Source organism: Salmo salar, chromosome ssa13, assembly GCF_905237065.1.
Source record: "Salmo salar chromosome ssa13, Ssal_v3.1, whole genome shotgun sequence".
Taxonomy (NCBI): domain Eukaryota; kingdom Metazoa; phylum Chordata; class Actinopteri; order Salmoniformes; family Salmonidae; genus Salmo; species Salmo salar.
Genome location: NC_059454.1, coordinates 30,413,272 through 30,436,178, shown reverse-complemented (window position 1 = coordinate 30,436,178; position 22,907 = coordinate 30,413,272). Strand labels below are relative to the sequence as shown.

Genomic DNA, 22,907 nt, shown 5'->3' with positions numbered 1-22,907 from the left:
TTAGATGTTGCTTCAATATATCCACATACTTTTCCTTCCTCATGATGCCATCTATTTTGTGAAGTGCCCCAGTCCCTCCTGCAGCAAAGCACCCCCACAACATGATGCTGCCACCCCCGTGCTTCATGATTGGAATGGTGTTCTTCAGCTTGCAAGCATCCCATTTTTTCCTCCAAATACAACGATTGTCATTATGGCCAAACAGTTATATTTTTGTATCATCAGACCAGAGGACATTTCTCCAAAAAGTACGATCTTTGTCCCCGTGTGCAGTTGCAAACCGTAGTCTGGCTTTTTTATGGCAGTTTTGGAGCAGTGGCTTCTTCCTTGCTGAGCGGCCTTTCAGGTTATGTCGATATAGGACTCGTTTTACTGTGGATATAGATACTTTTGTACCTGTTTCCTCCAGCATCTTCACAAGGTCCTTTGCTGTTGTTCTGGGATTGATTTGCACTTTTCGCACCAAAGTACGTTCATCTCTACGAGACAGAACGCGTCTCCTTCCTGAGTGGTATGACAGCTGCATGGTCCCATGGTGTTTATACTTGCGTACTATTGTTTGTACAGATGAACGTGGTTCCTTCAGGCATTTGGAAATTGCTCCCAAGGATGAACCAGACTTGTGGAGGTCTACAATTTATTTTCTGAGGTCTTGGCTGATTTTCTTTTGATTTTCCCATGATGTCAAGCAAAGAGGCACTGAGTTGGAAGGTAGGCCTTGAAATACATCCACAGGTACACCTCCAATTGACTCAAATTATGTCAATTAGCCTATCAGAAGCTTCTAAAGCCACTTTCTGGAATTTTCCAAGCTGTGTAAAGGCTCAGTCAACTTAGTGTATGTAACCTTCTGACCCACTGGAATAACTTGTGTCATGCACAAAGTAGATGTCTTAACCGTCTTGCCAAAACTATAGTTTGTTAACAAGACATTTGTGGAGTGGTTGAAAAACGAGTTTTAATGACTTCAACCTAAGTTTATGTAAACTTCCGACTTCAACTGTAAGTAGACATAATTGCAAATGATTACATCCTTCCAATAGAAAAAAAAACTATTTAGTTACGAATTGAACTTCATATGGGATGATTTCACTGAACAACAAAAGAAAGGGAATATTGAATGATCCCCAATGATCCATCGCATCTCCCAAAAACATTTTCAACATACATCTGTAGAATGATAGTCTAGAAACTAAAGATTTCGTTGTCTTCCTCTCAGGCTTCCATGTCTTCTTCCTGGACCTCCTCAATGTCCACCTCTTGAACATCAGACTCTGAGGGCTCATCTTCACTGTCACTTTCCAACCGTGTTGAGGATGGCTCATTGTCAGGCTCAAAAAGTCTCAAATTTGCCTGGATGGCCACCAATTTTTCAACCCTTGTATTGGTCAGCCTGTTGCGTGCTTAGGTGTCTGTGTTCCCAAACAAGGACCAGTTGCGATCTGAGGCAGCTGATGTTGGTGGGATTTGGAGGATGATGGAGGAAACAGGGGAGAGAGCCTCAGATCCACAAAGTCCCTTCCACCAGGTGGCTGATGAGATATGTTGGTACGACTGCCATATTGCATCTCCATCCCAAAGCCCTTGCTTGGAAGTGTACTTCGCCAGACTGCCAAGAACCTTGCCCTCATGTAGGCCAAGGTGGCGAGACACGGTAGTGATGACACCATAGGCCTTGTTGAACTCCGCACCAGACAGGATGCTCTTGCCAGCATACCCTGTGGTCCAACATGTACACTGTGGTGTGCATGGGCTTCAGGCAGAAGTCTTCACGCTTTTTTATGTATTTCAGAACTGTAGTTTCCTCTGCTTGTAGCAACAGTGAAGTGGGAAGGACAGTATGGATTTCTTCTCTTACATCTGCAAGCGGAGTCTGAACATCAGACAGAATGGCATTGTCTCTCTCAATCCGCACAATCGCTACTGCTATAGGTTTCAGGCTGCTTTACAACTCTCTCCCAAAATACATCATCCAGGAGGATCCCTTGATGGGGCTGTCCATATCGGCAGACTGTGATATGGCCATTTCTTGGAGAGACTCCTTCCCCTCCAGGAGGCTGTCAAACATGATGACAACACCACCCCAACGGGTGTTGCTGGGCAGCTTCAATGTGGTGCTCTTATTCTTCTCACTTTGCTTGGTGAGGTAGATTGCTGCTATAACTTGATGACCCTTCACATACCTAACCATTTCCTTGACTCTCTTTAGAGTGTATCCATTGTTTTCAGTGTCATGATGTCCTTGAGGAGCAGATTCAATGCATGAGCAGCACAGCCAATGGATGTGATGTGAGGGTAGGACTCCTCCACTTTAGACCAAGCAGCCTTCATGTTCGCAGCATTGTCTGTCAACAGTGCAAATACCTTCTGATTCCAGGAGGACCGTGGTGTCTGATTCATCATTTTCACCTCAAATAGATGTAGAGGGACTTTTTTCAGAGGTTGCTTGTTGTGAGCGCTTGAGGGAACCTTATGCACTTGGCCTGATGATTCTGCATCTTTGTTGCATTCTTCACATATGATTTGGCCCAGTATCTGCAAATATACACAGCTTTTCCTTCTACATTATCTGCAGTGAAATGTCTCCATACATCAGATAGAGACCCGTGGCGTTTTCCTGTGAAGATTGGAAAAGTTAGATTAAACAACTCCTTTGTAAGATAAATGTTTTACAATGAAACATGTATGGAAACAGGTGAATTAACACTCATCAGTTAGCAGGCTCAAGCAAGCTAAAACCCACATGGTAGCAAAAACTAACTAGCAGAAATTGTTAACAAATTAGAAATGATTTAAACACACTTTGCTGTAGGCTACTATTTACTAGTTAACAAAAAAATCATGTATGTCATATAAAATATATTCACCCCACCCAGTATTGTAATCAAAACGAACCAGAAAGCATGTAGTCCTTGGCTCAGACAGTGTAGTAGTGTGGGCTCAATAGCATCTCATTAGTGTGCAAGATCTTGAGAGTGCACTGTACATGTGATTGAAGAGTGCACTGCACATGCAGAGGGTTGAAATTTCATTTAATTGGGGTTAGTTTAACCAAAATATGCCACAATAATTGCCTTATGTGTATCCCACATAAAAGGTTGTTATAAGCTAACTTTTTGATGAATTTAAGTAAAATTCCCCAAATTCCAGTGCTTAACTTTCCATGGAAAATTTCCCGGAAAGTTTCCGACCCTTTGCAACCCTACTCACCACTCATGGCTTTTAATAGCCATGTCTTGTGGATAGGTAGACCAACTCTTGGTTTGCGTTGTTAGAAGCTTGTGCCCGGCAGTATTGCCTTTAATGTCTAGTGTATCATTTTGAAAACCAATAAAGACTGTATATGGGTTAAGTAACTTTTGTCCCTTTTAGGATGATTTAAAAATGGCATAATGCTAGAAGACTGTCAACTATATTCATTCCTTGTGTTTTAGCTGTGTTGCAGAGACCACCACTTCTACAGTCATGCTGAACACACTGTTGGATAGACACACAGACTGACGATGGACTGACCAGTCCTCTCCACCAGTCCCCTCCCCCTCATCTCTGTATTTGTGCTTGCTGGATCCTGGTCAGTGGATCCTCGGGCGCTGTGCATCATGGCGTCCAACGGTTGGGCTGGAAGACATTCCCTGTGGCGGTTCCTTTCTCCGTTTCGAAGCAGGCAGGAGCGTGTGGTGCTGGCACGCAGCGATAGCATGCCGGGGGAACACGTGCTGAAGATCACCATCACAGAGACCACGATAATCGAGGCAGATTCAGGGGTGTGGAACTCCAAGTCGCTGGTCTACCTGGGCCTGTGGTACTTCTTCAGCTTCTGCACACTTTTCCTCAACAAGTACATCCTATCTCTGCTAGAGGGGGAGCCAAGCATGCTGGGTAAGGAACAGGCATCCACACACACACTCAATTTCAAATTGTCAATACTCCAATCAATAGATGATAGTTGGTTGATTCTAATCAGTGTACTAAGGGCCTCAGGGGTAGAGGACTCAATTCCTACATGTTGTTGTACCATGGTTTATTGGTTTTAATTGATTTGTAGGCGCTGTTCAAATGGTCTCCACCACCATCATAGGCTTTCTGAAGATGTATGTGCCTTGCTGCCTATACCAGCACAAGTCCAGGACTGAGTACCCCCCCAACTTCCTCATGATCATGCTGTTTGTGGGGCTCATGAGGTGGGTCTGCACTCTGACTCTACTTTCAGCTGCATTGTTGAAGTTATTTGGTTGGTTTGTTTCCTTTTGTTAAGTTGGACTAATACATAACTAGCTTTTATTTCCATAATGACTAATGTTAATTGATCAATGTTTATTTTGTGATCATTTGAGTGTTGTTTCCATAGTAGGAGTATCAGTGCTACCAAAATGGTTGTTGAACTTTAATGGCCACTAAATGGGTATATTTTAGGGAAGTGAGATGCTGCACCTCAATATCAGCTCCTCTATCATTACAGATAAACAGTTTGACAATCTGGAAAATTGAAACGGACTTTGTGTAGCAGAGGTTCAGGTTCAGAGTGGATGTAGTGTGGGATTGTCTTCTGGTCTGAATGCCACTGACCTGTTCCGTTCTGTAGGTTCACCAGTGTGGTGCTGGGTCTGGTGAGCCTGAAGAATGTGGCCGTTTCCTTTGCCGAGACGGTGAAGAGCTCTGCGCCCATCTTCACTGTCATCATGTCAAGGCTGATCTTGGGGGAATACACAGGTAAAGCACATACACACAGTGAAGTGTCTGGCTGAGTTCCAATCCAGAAAACCCTTCACTATCCCCTTATATGCACCCTTCATTATGTTCTTAGGATTCGGTCAGGGTTTCATTCTGTAAACATTCCCGTCTCTAGTATCAAATCAAATTGTATTTGTCACATGTTTCGTAAACAATAGGTGTAGACTAACAGTGAAATGCTTACTTACGGGTCCTTCCCAACAATGCAGAGAGAATTTTTTTTAAAGATAATAACACAAGGAATAAATACACAATGAGTAACGATAACTTGGCTATATACACGAGGTACCAGTACCGAGTTGATGTTCAGGGGTACGAGGTAATGGAGGTAGATACAGTGCATTTGACATTGTTCCACATTTTGTTCATTACAGCCTTATTGTGAAATGGATTAAATAAAAAAAATCCTCATCAATTTACACACAATACCCAATAATGACAAAGCGAAAAAATGTTTTTAAAAATGTTAGCAAATGTATTAAAAATAATAAACATATACCTTATTTGCATAAGAATTCAGACCCTTTGCTATGAGACTAAATTAAGCTCAGGTGCATCCTGATTCTATTGATCATCCTTGATATGTTTCTACTACTTGATTGGAGACCACCTGTGGTAAATTAAATTGATTGGACATGATTTGGAGAGGCACACACCTGTCCATATACGTGCCTGTCCATATCAGTGCATGTCAGAGCAAAAACCAAGCCATGAGGTCGAAGGAATTGTCCGTAGAGCTCCGGGACAGGATTGTGTTGAGGCACAGATCTGGGGAAGGGTACCAAAAAATGTCTGCAGCATTGAAGGTGCCCAAGAACACAGTGGCCTCTATCATTCTTAAATGGAAGAAGTTTGGAACCACCAAGACTCTTCCTAGAGCTGGCTGCCTGGGCCAAACTGAGCAATTGTGGGAGAAGGGGAGGTGACCATGAACCCGATGGTCACTCTGACAGAGCTCCAAAGTTACTCCGTGGAGATGGGAGAACCTTCCAGAAGGACGACCATCTCGCCACACTCCACCAAACAGGCCTTTATGGTAGAGTGGCCAGACAGAAGCCACTCCTCAGTAAAAGGCACACGACAGCCTGCTTGGAGTTTGCCAAAAGGCACCTAAAGATTCTCAGACCATGAGAAACAAGATTCTCTGGTATGATGAAACCAAGATTTAACTCTTTGGCTTGAGTGCCAAGCGTTACATCTGTAGGAAACCTGGCACCATCCCAACGGTGAAACGTGGTGGCAGCATCATGCTGTGGGAATGTTTTTCAGCGGCAGGGACTGGGAGACTAGTCAGGATCGAGGCAAAGATGAACGGAACAACGTACAGAGAGATCCTTGATGAAAACCTGCTCCAGAGCGCTCAGGACCTCAGACTGAGGCAAAGGTTCACCTTCTAACAGGAAAATGACCCTAAGAACACAGCCAAGACAACACAGGAGTGGCTTTGGGTCAAGTCTCTGAATGTCCTTGAGTGGCCCAGCCAGAGCCTGGACTTGAACCCAATCTAACAATTCTGGAGAGACCTGAAAATAGCTGTGCAGCAACGCTCCCCATCCAACCTGACAGCGCTTGAGAGGATCTGCAAAGAATGGGAGAAACTCCCCAAATACAGGTGTGTCAAGCTTGTAGCGTCGTACCCAAGAAGACTCGAGGCTGTAATCGCTGCCAGAGGTGCTTCAACAAAGTACTGAGTAAAGGGTCTGAATACTTATGTAAATTAAATTTTTCTGGTTTATATTTGTAATAAATTAGCGAATTGTTTTTTAAAAACTGTTTTTGCTTTGTCATTATGGGTTATTGTGTGTAGATTGAGGAAGGGAAAAAACTATTTCATACATTTTAGAATAAAGCTGTAACGTAACAAAAATGTGGAAAAAGTCAAGGGGTCTGAATACTTTCCGAAGGCACAGTATATTTTATATATACAATATATATATATATATATATATTCACACACACTACTGTTCAAAAGTTTGGAGTCACTTAAAAATTTCCTTGTTTTTGAAAGAAAAGCAAAAAATGTTGTCCATTAAAGTAACATCAAATTGATCAGAAATACAGTGTAGACATTGTTAATGTTGTAAATGACTATTGTAGCTGAAAACGTATGATTTTAGTGGAATATCTACATAGGTGTTGTTAGGTTCTTATTTTTAGAGTAAATAACTCGACGGACACTAGAAAAGCTTAACCAAGTGTAATTCTTCCCAAAGGGTTGATACAGCTGCATTCAGACATCACGTTTCCAGTACTCCAATTTAGACACTCCTTCTCTCCAATACTTATTTTTTATGGTATGACAGGAAGACGAAGTGATAGAGTAATAAACCGTTCTGTCTCCCTTAAAACCTCTCTGGGCTAGGTCGGACGTTTGCGTCCCACCCTAGTCAACAGCCAGTGGAATCGCGTGGCGCGAAATACAAATACCGTAATTTCCGGACTATAAGCCGCAACTTTTTTCCCATGCTTTGAACCTCGCGGCTTATACAATGACGCGGCTAATATATGGATTTTTCACGCTTTCAAATTTTTTCTCTCCAAAAAAACACATTCTGTTACATGCTCAGTTTTTTGGCGGCATGAAGCTTTCATTAGACCAATGAAATTGCCGAACGGGTTAAGGTCAAACAACTTTTTTGTTTACTGTTTAGATTAAATCGAGCGCTCTCAAACTTCCCATCATTCTGATTACGGTAGTCATTTTGTCACCCTCATCATGGCAAAGACACAGAGAAATGCATATGATGGAGCTTTCAAGTTGAAGGCGATTGATCTGACTGTTGGAATAGGAAATAGAGCTGCTGCACGGGAGCTTGGTCTTAATGAGTCGATGATAAGACATTGGAAACAGCACCGTGAGGAATTGACTCAGTGCAAAAAGACAACTAAAGCTTACTGCAAATGTTTTATTTTTTGTTATAAGCCGTGTTTCGTTAAAGCCCATTTATTTTTGTTACAAGCCGTGTTTCGTTAAAGCCTGTGTAAAGTCCATTTGTTTCAATGTACCGGTAGGCACCTGCGGCTTATACACATGTGCGGCTTATTTATGTTCAAAATAATATATATTTTTTAATTCAGTGGGTGCGGCTTATATTCAGGTGCGCTCAATAGTCCGGAAATTACGGTACCTCAAAAATGCTATAACTTCAATTTCTCAAACATATGACTATTTTACACCATTTTAAAGACTAGACTCTCGTTAATCTAACCACATTGTCCGATTTCAAAAAGGCTTTACAGCGAAAGCAAAACATCATTAGATTATGTCAGGAGAGTACCCTGCCAAAAATAATCACACAGCCATTTTCAAAGCAAGCATATATGTCACAAAAACCAAAACCACAGCTAAATGCAGCACTAACCTTTGATGATCTTCCTAGGACATTATGTTATACAATACATGCATGTTTTGTTCAATCAAGTTCATATTTATATCAAAAACCAGCTTTTTACATTAGCATGTGATGTTCAGAACTAGCATACCCACCGAAACCTTCCGGTGAATTTACTCAATTACTCATGATAAACGTTGACAAAATACATAACAATTATTTTTTAAATTATAGATACAGAACTCCTTTATGCAAACGCTATGTCCGATTTTAAAATAGCTTTTCGGCGAAAGCACATTTTGCAATATTCTGAGTACATAGCTCGGACATCACGGCTAGCTATTTTGACACCCACCAAGTTTGGGGCTCACTAAACTCAGAATTACTATTAGAAAAATTGGATTACCTTTGCTGTTCTTCGTCAGAATGCACTCCCAGGACTTCTACTTAACAACAAATGTTCTTTTGGTTCCAAATAATCCATAGTTATATCCAAATACCGCCGTTTTGTTCGTGCGTTCAGGTCACTATCCGAAGGGTAATGCGCAAGCGCATTTCGTGACAAAAAAAATCAAAATATTCCATTACCGTACTTAGAAGCATGTCAAACGCTGTTTAAAATCAATTTTTATGCTATTTTTCTCGTAAAATAGCGATAATATTCCAACCGGGCAACGTGGTATTCATTCAAAGGCTGAAATAAAAAAATGGAGTAGTCTCGTGAACGCGCATCTCAGTCTCACTGTCCCCAGGGCTGACCACTTACAAACTCTGCTGCTGTTCTTTGCCCAGAGACAGCAGACACCCCATTCCACTTTCTGGCGGCTTTAGTGAGCCAATGGAAGCCTTAGAAAGTGTCACATTACAGCACAGATGCTGTATTTTCGATAGAGATGCAACAGAAGGACAACAAATTGTCAGACAGGGCACTGTATGGAATCTTCTCAGGTTTTGGCCTGCCATATGAGTTCTGTTATATTCACAGACACCATTCAAACAGTTTTAGAAACTTTAGAGTGTTTTCTATCCAAATCTACTAATTATATGCATATTCTTGTTTCTGGGCAAGAGTAGTAACCAGTTTAAATCGGGTACGTTTTTTATCCGGCCGTGCAAATACTACCCCCTAGCCCCAACAGGTTAAGGTGACCTGACCTCAACCCCCTTGATGTCTAATCCAAAGCTCTCCACCCGTATCACCTATTGCACTCCCGTGACTTGTTCCCGTCCACCCAGCACATTCCAAAGCCATCTGTCTCCTACAGATTACCATTAACTTCTGATGTAACAACCATGCTCTATCACCCCGCAGATACTATAGTATTACTTCTGATCTATCATGTCTTTAGTATAGTAATGTTCAAAGTTTACCCAGAATCCAACAGCGTACAGAGGCCCATTATCAGCAACCATCACTCCTGTGTTCCAATGGCACGTTGTGTTAGCTAATCCAAGTTTATCATCTTAAAAGGCTAATTGATCATTAGAAAACCCTTTTGCAATTATGTTAGCACAGCTGAAAACGGTTGTCCTGATTTAAATAAGCAATAAAACTGGCCTTCTTTAGATTAGTTGAGTATCTGGAGCATCAGCATTTGTGGGTTCAATTACAGGCTCAAAATGGCCAGAAACAAAGACCTCTCTTCTGAACCTCGTCAGTATATTCTTGTTCTGAGAAATGAAGGCTATTCCATGCGAGAAATTGCCAGACGAGCCATTTAGCTCGCATCACCGGGCTGCTGGGTTTCACTTTGTATTCCTTGATAGTTTGCTAACACCGCAACATCGGACGAGTGTAAGAGCCAACTTTGTAGGATTCGATCTTAGTCCGTTACTGATGCTTTGCCTGTTTGATGGCCCGTCGGAGGTCGTAACGGGATTTCTTAAAAGCGTCCGGATTAGTGTCCCTCTCCTTGAAAGGGGCAGCTCGAGCCTTTATCTCAGTGTGGATGCTGCCTGTAAACCATGGCTTCTGATTGGGATATGTATGTTCGGTTAATGTGGGGACGACGTCATCGATGCACTTATTAATGAAGTATGACTATGTCCTTAAGTGTTGTGACTATGTCCTTAAGCTGACGTGTGTGTGTGTGTGTGTGTGTGTGTGTGTGTGTGTACGTACGTACGTACGTAAACTACTGTAGGTATGTGGGTGAACCTGTCCCTGTTTCCTGTCATGGCTGGTCTGGCCCTCTGCACTGCATCAGAGATCAGTTTCAACATGCTGGGCTTCTCCGCAGCCCTCTCCACCAACATCATGGACTGGTAGACACACACACACACACACACACAGTAACACAATAGTACCAGCTTTGATAACTTTTCTCACATTTCACAGTTTTGTCTTTTCAAGGTAATGTAACACCACATGTTTTCATTGTTCTCTTCATATTCCCTTTCAGTTTACAGAATGTTTTTTCAAAGAAGCTACTAAGTGGGGACACCTACAAATTCAGGTAAGTTGTTTTTAGTTCTTCCATATTATAGTAAATGAATGTAGGTATATTATGCCCAGTTTTATATCCTGTACTAGATTATAATGCCTGTTTAATTGTATCATAGGAATACAAAAGCACAATACATCAGTTTTTTAACAGATGTGTAAAGAATGTGAGGAGTTGAGGAATTTGATGTTGACTGTAGATTATAGTATGTGAAATCGGTACTGAATAAAATGCTTGTTCCTGTGTCCTGTTTAGCCCTCCAGATCTGCAGTTCTACACCAGTGCAGCTGCAGTCATTATGCTCATACCTGCCTGGGTCTTCCTCATGGTCAGTCACATAAACAGTACAGTGCCTTCAGAAAGTATTCACATACCTTGACTTTTTCCACATTTGGTTGTTACAGCCTGAATTTAAAATGGATTAAATGGAGATGTGTCACTGTTCTACACACAATTACTCCATAATGTCAAAGTGGAATTTCGTTTTTAGAATTGTTAACAAGTGAATTAAAAATGAAAAGCTGAAATGTCTAGAGTGAATAAGCATTGAACCCCTTTGTGATGGCAAGCCTAAATAAATTTGGGAGTAAAAATGTTCTTAACAAGTCACATACTAAGTTGCATGCATGCACTCTGTGTTGCAATAAGTGTTTAACATGATTTTTGAATGATTACCTCGTCTCTGTACCCCACACATACAATTATCTGTAAGGTCCTTAAGTTGAGCAGTGAATTTCAAACACAGATTCAACCACAAAGACCAGGGAGGTTTTCCAATCCCTCGCAAAGAAAGGCACCTAATTTGTAGATGGGTACAAACATTTAAAAGCAGACATTGAATATCCCTTTGATCATGGTGAAGTTGTTAATTACACTTTTGATGGTGTATAAATACACCCTGTACAAAAGAACAGTTCCTTTAACTCATTGCAAACTTTAATCAAAAAAGGCACAGTAAAAATAAAGAGAATTGAATATCCCTTGACAGGTGAAGTGTATAAGGAAAATAATGTCACGACAAAGACACAGGTGTCCTTCCTAACTCAGTTGCCGGAGAGGAAGGAAACCGCTCAGGGATTTCACGATGAGACCAATGGTGACTTTAAAACAGTTAGAGTTTAATGGCTGTGATAGGAGAACACTGAGGATAGATCAACAACATTGTAGTTACTCCACAATACTAACCTAAATGACAAAGTGAAAAGGAAGCTTGTACAGAATAGAAATATTACAAAACATGCATCCTGTTTGCAAATAAGGCACTAAAGTAAAACTGCAAAAAATGTGGCAAAGCAATTTATAACATTGTGTAATCGCTGCCAAAGGTGACTCTAACATGTATTGACTCAGGGGTGTGAATACTTATGTAAATTAGATATCTCATTTTCAATAAATCTGCTCAAATGTGTAAAAACATGTTTTCACTTTGTCATTATGGGTACTGTGTGTAGATGGGTGAATAAAAATATATTTAATCCATTTTGATTTCAGGCTGTAACACAACAAAATGTGGAATCAGTGGTATGAATACTTTCTGAAGGCACTATACTACTGTACTATTGAGTATATTGCATTTGTAAATGGCCTAATACAGAAGCTTGTCTGTTCTACGAAATATATTCCCAAATGTATTCTCAAATATTTTATTTTCTCTGTTACACTGTGTGCTCTGAACTGATATGCATGATTGTTGCTGACAATCCGATGTTCAGAAGAAGAATTTGTCTATAATGCGCATCACCGCGCGGCACTCAACTCAACACTGGTGTGTAGCTGCTGGCAAAGCAATTCAAAGCCTATACTTCATCACTCAGAATGCAACTTTCCAGTGCTACTATTCTTCTCATGTAGGCTGTTGTTGTTAAAACTAAATCAGACAACTCCATTGTAGAATAGTTGACCTATTTACCTGGTCAGCCAGTGTGTTCTATGTGAGAGAAATACTCCTCAAGGCGCATTCAATTTGCGAGAGCCATACGGAGGAAAACATGTATTTTGACAAGCGGTCAATGCACAACTATTCTTAATGCAATCGTGGGAAAACACTTTTGAAGACAGTTTTGGCCTTTGTTAAGTCAAGAGGGGGTCCCAGTTTTCTATTGCTACCACATTTATTTCTAAACTCCTTCAATTGCACAAGTGGCATTGTTTTTACAAATGCAGTTACAACCAGTGTTTGAAGCATTGTTAGGTGTAGCTTGTGGTATAAATTCTATAGGAAGAGAGACTGCAGATTCTTTCAAACAACAACTTTATTATAAGATTGACAAAAAATGAAGCAATTAACCATTACTAAGAATAGTTCAGAGTTGAATGCTCAACAAACTGAGTTGTCTCTCTCCTCTTATAGAAAGTACATTCTTTAATCTTTGTGACAGTTAGCAGATGTGCAGAAACAGGCCCTGGGAACAGAGTTTTAAAAAGTAATTTAGCTCTTCTGTGTAGATCAAGATGGCTAACATCGCCACCATTCTCTGTTCTTCCTGCCGATCGTAAACACAGGTCGTCACATACTGAGGTCATGCCCAAGTGGCTCATAAATCTTAGATTTATGACTACAGTACGAGTCAAAAGTTTGGACACACCTACTCATTCCAGGGTTTTTCTTTATTTTGAATATGATGTCTGGCAAGTTTCTTTGTCTTTTTACACAAATAACAAATTAACTATATACTGTTCAACACAAAACCCTCAAAACAAAGTTTTAGCGATTGTTTCATTGCGGCGTGATACAAAGTTGGACTATTTGTAAACATCATTCGTGCTCTCGCCCATATACTAACAATTTTAATATGTTACCTATTAGAATACACTGTCTTTGAATCTCGCAAAGATTATCCAACCCCAATATCAGCTCCAATTCTGTCGCCATTTAACATTATCCGGGTATTGTTACTGGTCCTATGGTCAGAGACATGGGTAGTAAGTAGTCTTATTGCTTTCGATTCTGTCCGTTTCCCCACTAAATATAATACTTTTCCTGTCGTAAATGTAGCCAATTTCAACTCTATTTTCTCTACACTCACTTTTCCAATGACCAACGGCCCCACACCTAAAACAGGGTGACTTTCACTGTGACTGTATTCACCACACACACGGCTGCCAAGTGAGCGGAATTGGATTCTACTCAAAACCTCCTTTACTATTTCATTCCAATGAAAAATGTTTCAAACCTCTCGTCAAAGCATACGTACACATTTTATCAACATACTCACATACCCAAGCTGTGTTCGAATACAATTACATACCGGCCATGTTCAACGGGTGTTGAGCATTAGTAAATTCAACAGTTATTCTGCGCTCTGGCACATTCAGACTAGAATGCTCTGAAATCGGAGCACATAGCCAGAGCGAATTTACGAAGCACCCGATTTTACAATGTTCATTGAGAACGCACAATGACAATACCATTTAGCTAAGCTAAGAATGATGTAAATAATACACGTTGGGTAGTTAGCATATAGTTAATATACCAATTTAACACTCAGAGTGCAAAATTGGGGCCCACTATACATGTTACTGCACAGTAGGCTGTCTTTGGGTATGGTCCCTGTCAGCCAATTCTGTTCATAATATAAAGCTCTTGTCAATGGTGAGAAATTTGCGGTGCAATGTAAGCCAGTCTGTGACATAAAACTGCCTTTCTGTTTCCAACAACTGCCAGCAGTTGACAAAATGTGGTCAATAGGGTCATAATGTGACCGGTCAATATCCTGTATGTCCCATGCATAGTACCAATCACATGTTGAGACCGTGTCGAACAGCATCATGAGATGACATGTCTCATGAGGCTGTACAACACTGAGGCCTTGTCCTTTGCAAAGAATATTATCCCCAATTTACAGAAAGGTCTCTTCCTGACAAATTTACAGGACAACATGCAGAGTAAATTAATTGACGAATGTGTTATCAACTTTAACAGGCAGGGGCATCGTGAGCAACTCTTTCATAGTCACTCCCGAGGCTCCCACAGTGCTGACTGATTCATTTGACATGGGAGGTTCGGACATTGCAGCGCCAGTGTCTACTAGAAAATTGACACAAAGCAATAGTGTTTAATTAGGAACGTCTCCCTTTCTTATAATTCAAATGATATACTCCCGGTCAAAAGTATGGGGTCACTTAGAAATGTCCTTGTTTTCCATGAAAACATACATGAAATGAGTTAATTGAGAACACACATATAGGCACACTTGATCTCGCACGCCCAACAAAAGATAAGAAGGTAGGCTACTGAACATAAAGCAAAAAGTTGGTTATTAGAGTTTTTGACTATTCCGTTTAATACAATAGATAACGAATTGCCTACAAAACAAAGACAAATGTTTTGAAATAATCTGGCATAAATTTGATAGAAGCGGGACAATTTATTTTCCAGTCAATGCTGGAGCCTAAACTATAGCCTATTATGTTTAGGAAGTTCATGTCCATGGAAAAACGACTGTGCAGGGTCCACAATGCAGCTCTCTACCCTGGAGTATATTGTATAGCCTAGTGTGTACCGGCCTACATTTGTTTTGAATATACACTGAACAAAAATATAAACACAACATACAACAATTTCAAAGATTTTACTGAGTTACAGTTCATATCAGGAAATCAGTCAATTTAAATAAATTCATTAGGCCCTAATCTATGGATTTCACATGACTGGGAATAGAGATATGCATCTGTTGGTCACAGACCTTAAAAAAAGTAAGGGTGTGGGTCAGAAAACCAGTCAGTTATCTGGTGTAACCACCATTTGTCTCATGCAGCACGACACATCTCATTCGCATAGAGTTGATCAGCCTGTTGATTGTGACCTGTGGAATGTTGTTCCATTCCTCTTCATTGGCTGTGCGAAGTTGCTGGATATTGGTGGGAACTGGAACACGCAGTCGTACATGTCAATCCAAAGCATCCCAAACATGCTCAATAGGTGACATGTCTGGTGAACATGCAGGCAATGGAAGAGCTGGGACATTTTCAGCTTCCAGGAATTGTGTACAGATCCTTGTGACATGGGGCCGTGCATTATCATGCTGAAACATGAGGTGATGGCAGTGGATGAATGGCACGACAGTGGGCCTCAGGATCTCATCACGGTATCTTTGTGCATTCAAATTGCCATTGATAAAATGTAATTGTGTTTGTTGTCTTTAGCTTATGCCTGTCCATACAATAACCCCACCGCCACCATGGGGTACTCTGTTCACAACGTTGACATCAGCAAACCGCTCTCCCACACAACGCCACACACGCTGTCTGCCATCTGCCCGGTAAAGTTGATACCGGGATTCATCCATGAACAGCACACTTCTCCAGCGTGCCAGTGGCCATCTGCATTGCTTGCTGTTTGGGGCTTTTGGCTGGGTTTCTGTATAGCACTTTGTAACATCGGCTGATGTAAAAAGGGCTTTATAAATACATTTCATTGATTGATCAAAGGTGAGCATTTGCCCATTGAAGTCGGTAACCAAGCCAAACTGCAGTTAAGTCAAGACCCTGGTGAGGACAATGAGCACGCTTCCCTGAGACGGTTTCTGACAGTTTGTGCAGAAATACTTTAGTTGTGCAAATCCACAGTTTCATCAGCTATCCGGGTGGCTGGTCTCAGACAATTCCGCAGGTGATGAAGCTGGATGTGGAGGTCCTGGGCTGGCATGGTTACACGTGGTCTGCAGTTGTGAGCTGGTTGGACGTACTGCCAAATTCTCTAAAACGACGTTGGCCCATTGAACATTGAATGCTGAACATTCAATTCTCTGATAACCGGTCTGGTGGACATTCCTACAGTCAGCATGCCAATTGCAAGCTCACTTAACTTGAGACATCTGTGGCATTGTTTTGTGACAAAACGGCACATTTTAAAGGGGCCTTTTCTAGTCCCCAGCACAAGGTGCACCTAATGATCATGCTGTTTAATCAGCTTTTTTATATGCCACACCTGTCAGATGGATGGATTATCTTGGCAAAGGAGAAATGCTCAATAACAGGGATGTAAATGAATTTGTGCACAACATTTTAGAGAAATAAGCTTTTTGTGCGTATGGCACATTTCTATGATCTTTTATTTCAGCTTATGAAACATGGCACCAACACTTTACAAGTTGCGTTTATATTTTTGTTCAGTGTAGTATTGTATTGTGCAGCTAAAGCTACTGATGGCAGATACAAATGATAAAATACTATTACTATCATAATGATCACCAAAATACTGGTATTATATTGACAAATTGTTGTTTTAAAAACAAGCAATGAAAATTCTGTTTGCCTTTTTAAGTTGGAATAAAAGTGGTAAGCTAGCAATTTACCTGATATTTGGTTTGGGGGAGTGCCAACAGTTTGAAGATGTTCTCCCATGTTCCTTTGTGTTTCCAGGACATTTCAGTGATTGGGAAGAGTGGGCGTTCGTTCAGCTGGAGTCCAGACATCGTTCTGCTGCTGCTGTTTGATGGGGCCCTGTTCCACCTGCAGAGTGTCACCGCCTACGCCCTCATGGGACGCATATCTCCCGTCACCTTTAGGTAGGAGTCTGACACACACAGGCAGGGGGCATCTCAATACAGTTAGCCATCATTCCCATCAGTTATTTTACCTCAGTACAGATGAAGGAAAGTGGATAAGGATAGAGAGCCACGTGAATTTATTGAGAAGCCCCCACACCCACTCACTTTCAGGTGGGACTATTGCACTTTCAGGTAGCACTATTATCCTTGACAGTCATTGCATTTAGACAGGCAGGCAGTCTGTCACAGTCACATTCAATAAATATTTATTGCGGCCTGCAGCAGCGTCTAACACCCTCACCTTGCCTCCACAGTGTAGCCAGCACAGTGAAGCACGCCTTGTCTGTCTGGCTGAGCATCATCTTGTTCAGCAACCACATCACGGTGCTCAGCGCTGCCGGCACAGCCCTAGTGTTTGTGGGCGTGCTGCTGTACAACAAGGCCAAGCAGTTTCAGAGACACACCTTAAAGGCCCTGGCCCACGCCCAGGCTCAGGGCCACAACTACAAACCACTACTGCAGGATCACAAGCTCAAAGCATCGGACCGATAGACTCCCCAGGAGACCAAGGGGGAGAGACCAAAGAGGTCTCTTCTCTCTAACTTTGATCATGTAGAACCTGATACGCAGACGATTTGACTAGACCATGTTTTGACTCGCGCCAGTATTACGACGAATGAGGGAAGTCAAAGGTCATCATAGCATGGTAGAAGGATCTGTCACTCAAGTGAGGTTTCGTTCAGTAGGAATGGTCCATTTGAGAGGCTGGTTTCTCTTGAGGTTTCATTCGGCCTCACTTTGATCCATTCTCTGATACCTATGTGAACTTGTCTTAGTGTGTGGTCTGACCGCGGACCACTGTTTGACTGTGGACTGGTGCAGGTGTGAGCAAACTTTTTGGCTTGAGGGCCACATCCGGATTTCTAAATTGAACGGAGGCCACACAGATTTATTTTTGTTTGTCAAAATCAATTTTTGGGCCAGAAACATTCCAGTTATTTTTAAATGTATAGGTCCATTTATATTTCGACATACTTTCTATCTAGTTTTAGACGTTCAAGTGTGGCCTGGAGTGTTTTATTTTTTAACCCAAAACAATTTCCCCCCTCCCCAAAAAACAACTTATTTTAATTTGTTTATTTTTCCCTCCTGTGGGTCGGATTGAATGGGCTCATGGGCCGGATCCGGCCAGGCCGTTGTTTGCCCACCCCTGGGGCCTCATTTATCAAAGTTGCATGCACACAAAAAAAGACTAAACTTTCCTGCGCCAGTTAGGCCTCAAAGTTTGGTGTTTATCCATTTTGAACTTGACGGGAAAGTGTGAGTATCTCCACGCAAATCTCAAGCCAAGCGTACACACTACTTCTAGTGGTTGATCAACTATATTGTAAGCAAATATTGTTATTTCTTTCTTGTCTGTGTGCCAGAGCGCAGAATAACTGAGGAATTTACGAACGCCCGTTGAATATGGCCGGTGTCAGTAAACGTCGGCAAAAAGCATAATTAAATTGTTGCCAGCAGCACCGTTAGTCACCAACCCTCTGGATAACATAAGAACAGCCTAACTAGCTCTGCTAGGGCCAGTAAAATGGTCAGAGTGAGCTGTTCTCTCATTTGTGTCTGTAAATAGTTAGCAAGCTAGCCAAAATTAGCCAGTTAGCTTAGGTGCTTGACTGCCATTGTGTGGTCAGAACGCTCAGATCAACCCTACTGCTTGGCCAGAACATCCAGTGTGCACTCTGAGAGCGAAACACTCTGAATTTACGAACGGACAATCTGACAACGCTTTGAATTTACGATCGCCCTCTGAGCACCTCCTCTGAGCACCCCCTCTGACACTCTAGATTGAATTTACGAACACACCCTTAATCTCCGAGCATATACCAAGGCAGGAGATAGAAACACAATCATGTATTTATAAAGAAAATATTTAACAACAATTTGTATTTTGCATGGAAGTGTGGGCTGTAGGAAGCATTTAGTTTTAAATTGTTCAATAGACAAATCTTGCAGAATGTGCGACTAGTGTTTGGCACTCGCTATAGGCGGTATGCATTTTTTGTAAAGAATTGTCACTACAAAAGATTAAAACATTCTGCCCACACCTCTACAGAAATGTGTTCACATTTGCCATTGCGCTTTCTTTTGCAACTATCATGGCCCAGTTCCAACATCTCCAAATCAAACAGCAAATGAAGGCGTTGTTGTTACCATAAGTGAATCAATAGGTTTTCCAGGCGAGGTTGTTCACGAACACACAAATATAGTGTATCAATGAAAACGTGATTATGTTCCGTGCCACAGTTTGATAAATGGCAATAATTTTGTTGCACAGGCAAATCAGTGCCGGACTACCGCATTTTGGCCCCCATAATTGTTTTAAATAGTAATAATTCTGTTTAATAATGCTAAACAAGTTTTAAAGCTAATTTCCTCCAATTCTATGCTATTTGACATGGGTCAGTGATAAAAATTTGCTTTTTTGTAGCTCATCTCATGCTATTGTTCACATTTTCTCCATGAGGCTGAGAGAAAATGTTGCAGTTTAAAGCTTATTTCCTGCAATTGTACAGATTTGTTCTATAATTTGCTGTCTTGGGGGCTCCTGACCTCCAGGGGATCCACAACCCAAAAAAGGTTCTGGGCCCCTGGGCATGTGCCCTGTTTGACCGTTTGGTAATCCGGCCCTGACGTAAATCCTAGAATCTCCCAAGTATGCCAGAATTGAGTAAGAAATGTATGCATAGTTGATAAATGAGGCCCCTGGTCTGGTGTGTTTAAACAAGCACTCGGCCAGATGGCCAGACCTTCAGACTTCACTTCACTGTTACACTGTCAATTCCTTTTGTTGTTCCATTCCTTCGCCTGTTTTCAAACAATGTGAAAATTCAGGATTTCTCTCAATGTTCATTGGTGGAAGTGGTTCAATACAAGCCTATTTTTTTCTGCATACTTGCCTTTATGATTTTATTTTTTCCATTGGTCTTAAAATAAATAATGGTTATGGGCACATATTCTCGTTGACAAAACAGCTTTATTCTCCAGATTCATTAGCCACCGTCCATCATAATGTAGAACAGTTAAGGCATTTATTAATTCCAATAGGGCATTAGCTCAGCTGTTTACCAACTATTCACAAGTGAAAAGCAAATATTTGAGGCATTAGCCTGACTACAAAGGTGTGTCTTACCCTCAGGGGAGAAGAGGTAGAGAGTTTGTTTTCCCAAAGCTCACTTTTGACACTGAACTTCTCACAGCAATGTGAAATATTTGAAAGCCTTGAGTGCAGTCTGCGGAGATCATATCATCTGCAGTTCTTACAAATTCACCTATAAAAAAAATATTCTCAAAACTTGCTTTGACACTATTGTTGTTTGTTCTTTTTCTTGCACGAAACCTGAAAGATTCCTTCAGTTTATTTATAGAGAGATTGATTTGGGATGTTGTGGCATTGTGTAGCCTTCCACACCCATCTCTTACTTTATGTGCCACATTGAATCCTGTTATTTGCTATGAGTCAGTTGAATATTTGGCTTTAAAAGGGACTTCACTGTATGGTGCCAATGACTTGATGTACTTTATTTAAAGTGCTGTCCTTCAAGTAGTGCTGTATTTCAAGTACTGTACATGAAACTGTTATTTGCCTTGAGTACATTCCTTTATTGTCTTTGCATTCTTTTTTAACAGCACATTTAATTTTAGTCATTCGGGTTGTGAAACGCCCAAGGTCTCAACCATTTTAACCATTTCCTCTGTCATTTCTCTATATTACCATTTGGGTGATGTAATCTAATATTTGCATTAAACAAGCTCAATTATATCAATTCTGTTGAGGAATCTACAAGGACTGATTTACTCCATTGCCTGCCTGTAGACAGAGAATAAGCGAGCAGACAGTGGGTGTACATCTCCTGCATTCTATCCTGGTTCTCGTCCTTGCCTTGTAACTGAATAATACCGGCATAACCAGGTGTGTGACTTCCCTGGCTATTTTAGCAATTAAGCACCAGGGAGAAACAAAAACCAGCAGTACATCGGCCCCCAAGGACGGGCATCTTCATTACAGAAACCGTTTAAGAACTAATCGGAAGCAAAATAAAGCAAAACAAGAGTTTCTATTGGACAAATTCAGGTAGGTCCCTCCCTTCTGTTTGCTTCCGTTTAAAAAAAAAATGTTAAACAAAATTGGCATAATGAATACGCCCCTGGAGTTGTGCACCCCTGACACGGCTGGAATTCAATTCTTGCAGATTTGTTTGGTGTGTTTGATTTACACCCCAGAGTATCCTGGATAGATGGAGTTGCCAACTTAATTAGAAAATGGCAGTCCTGTGGATTGAAAGAGCTAGGTGCAAGGTTTCGATTCCAACCTAATCTTATTCAACCTCACTATTGAGCATAGGTTTAGTGAAACTGGATCTAATTTGTTGTCCTTTGTCTATAGTGAAAGTGTGGTCAGTTGGATAGGATAAAGCGAAACTACAGAACTGACTACATTTTGTAAGGGGAAGCTGACATAAAAAGGAAATGTGTCTGTTTGCTTGAGTGAATGGCACTGGCATTTCCTTGGTTTTGTTATGGTGTGGTGCTTTTCTCAGACTAACAACAAGTTCAGCAAAGGAAAGTTCCCAATATGTGGATGTCTCAAGTTTGGACAGATCATTTATGTGAATTTGACTACAATGTAATCTTGTGTTCCCTGACTATTGTAATCAATCAATGTTTATAGCTACAAGTTGCAAGTTCTTTCTGACTCCTGTTGACTGATTTTGTTTTCTTAATTATTTTACAAGTGCCACTTTACTTGCACATGAATTGTGCCTTTAGGGCTATTTCTCTGAATTCATGTTCTTGCCAAAATGTGATTTTCACTGATGGTCCAGTGTTGATATGATTACTGTAATTAAGATTTTTACTGTAGACTTCAAAATGTTTAACCGATGGGCTATATCGAATGCTACATAATTTCTACTGTTAAGTGAAATTCTCACCAGGTGACCTTTTTCATCTCATTCTCTGAGAATTTGCTCAGAAACTCGTTTTTTGGTTGTATTTTCTAAGTACTGTATCACTCGTGAAAGAGAGGCCTCTGTCGTTTTTTAAAGAAACCTGTGGACTAAGATTTCATGTTGATGCATTCCCCAAAATGATTGTGTTGGTTGTCATATGAACCAGACATAGTTTTACACTGATTTATCACCACTTTTGTAATTTAATAGCAATATGTCACAATTCACAATATTATACCTCAATCTGTGAGTCACAAGGATGAAAGGGAAAAGTATTGTGTAGGAGTAAGCAGAGATTGACATTCAAGTCTGAAAGGCACTAAACCATCGGGCAAGACAGGAGTTTTGGCTGCCTGAAGGTTATGATCACTTGCAGAAAATGCAAATGAGCTATTTACTTGCAGAAATGCCACCTAAACATAGGGTAACAATCAAAAAATCAGTACTGGAATTCAGAGCTGGCTCAACTTGCCTGACTGCCATAAATACCACAAATTGTCTGTATTTCACTTATACAAATGGGAGGAACCAGAATGATCTGTTTTTAGACTACTGGAATTATTTTCAGTTTGGTTATTTTCACATTAAAAAAAAATTGCCTACTCAATGGGGCAACCTCAGGGCAGGCTTGCACGACTACTCAATTCACTTGCCCCAGGCAATAGGGCAACCCTTAATGTCAATCCCCGGTAAGGGATGAAAATATATCAAAATAGACCTACTGCTAATATAACAAAAAAAATATTGTGAAAAGGGGTAATGTTCACTAAAATTGTCAATGAGGATCCTAATTGTATATTTTGGGGAGCTGTTCATGTTAATTTTATCTGAGATGTAATGATGTTTAATAATCGATAATGTTATGCACATGATTAATAAAATATATTTTTCTTCTGCATT

The 22,907-nt window shown here is 40.9% G+C and overlaps 1 protein-coding gene across 2 annotated transcripts in view; it reads left to right on the top strand.

Moving 5' to 3' along the window:
• LOC106566879 (solute carrier family 35 member E2A) overlaps nt 1–22,905 on the top strand; it is a 45,056-nt gene extending 22,151 nt beyond the window's left edge. For both annotated transcript variants that reach the window (XM_014135407.2, XM_014135406.2), the window contains exons 2-9: nt 3,435–3,879; nt 4,046–4,181; nt 4,583–4,710; nt 10,208–10,328; nt 10,466–10,519; nt 10,763–10,835; nt 16,871–17,016; nt 17,313–22,905. In XM_014135407.2, coding sequence (XP_013990882.1) covers nt 3,600–3,879; nt 4,046–4,181; nt 4,583–4,710; nt 10,208–10,328; nt 10,466–10,519; nt 10,763–10,835; nt 16,871–17,016; nt 17,313–17,550 — 1,176 coding nt within the window. In that variant the 5' untranslated portion in view covers nt 3,435–3,599 and the 3' untranslated portion in view covers nt 17,551–22,905. The remainder of the gene's footprint in view (nt 1–3,434; nt 3,880–4,045; nt 4,182–4,582; nt 4,711–10,207; nt 10,329–10,465; nt 10,520–10,762; nt 10,836–16,870; nt 17,017–17,312) is intronic.
• The last annotated feature ends 2 nt before the right edge of the window (nt 22,906–22,907 follow it).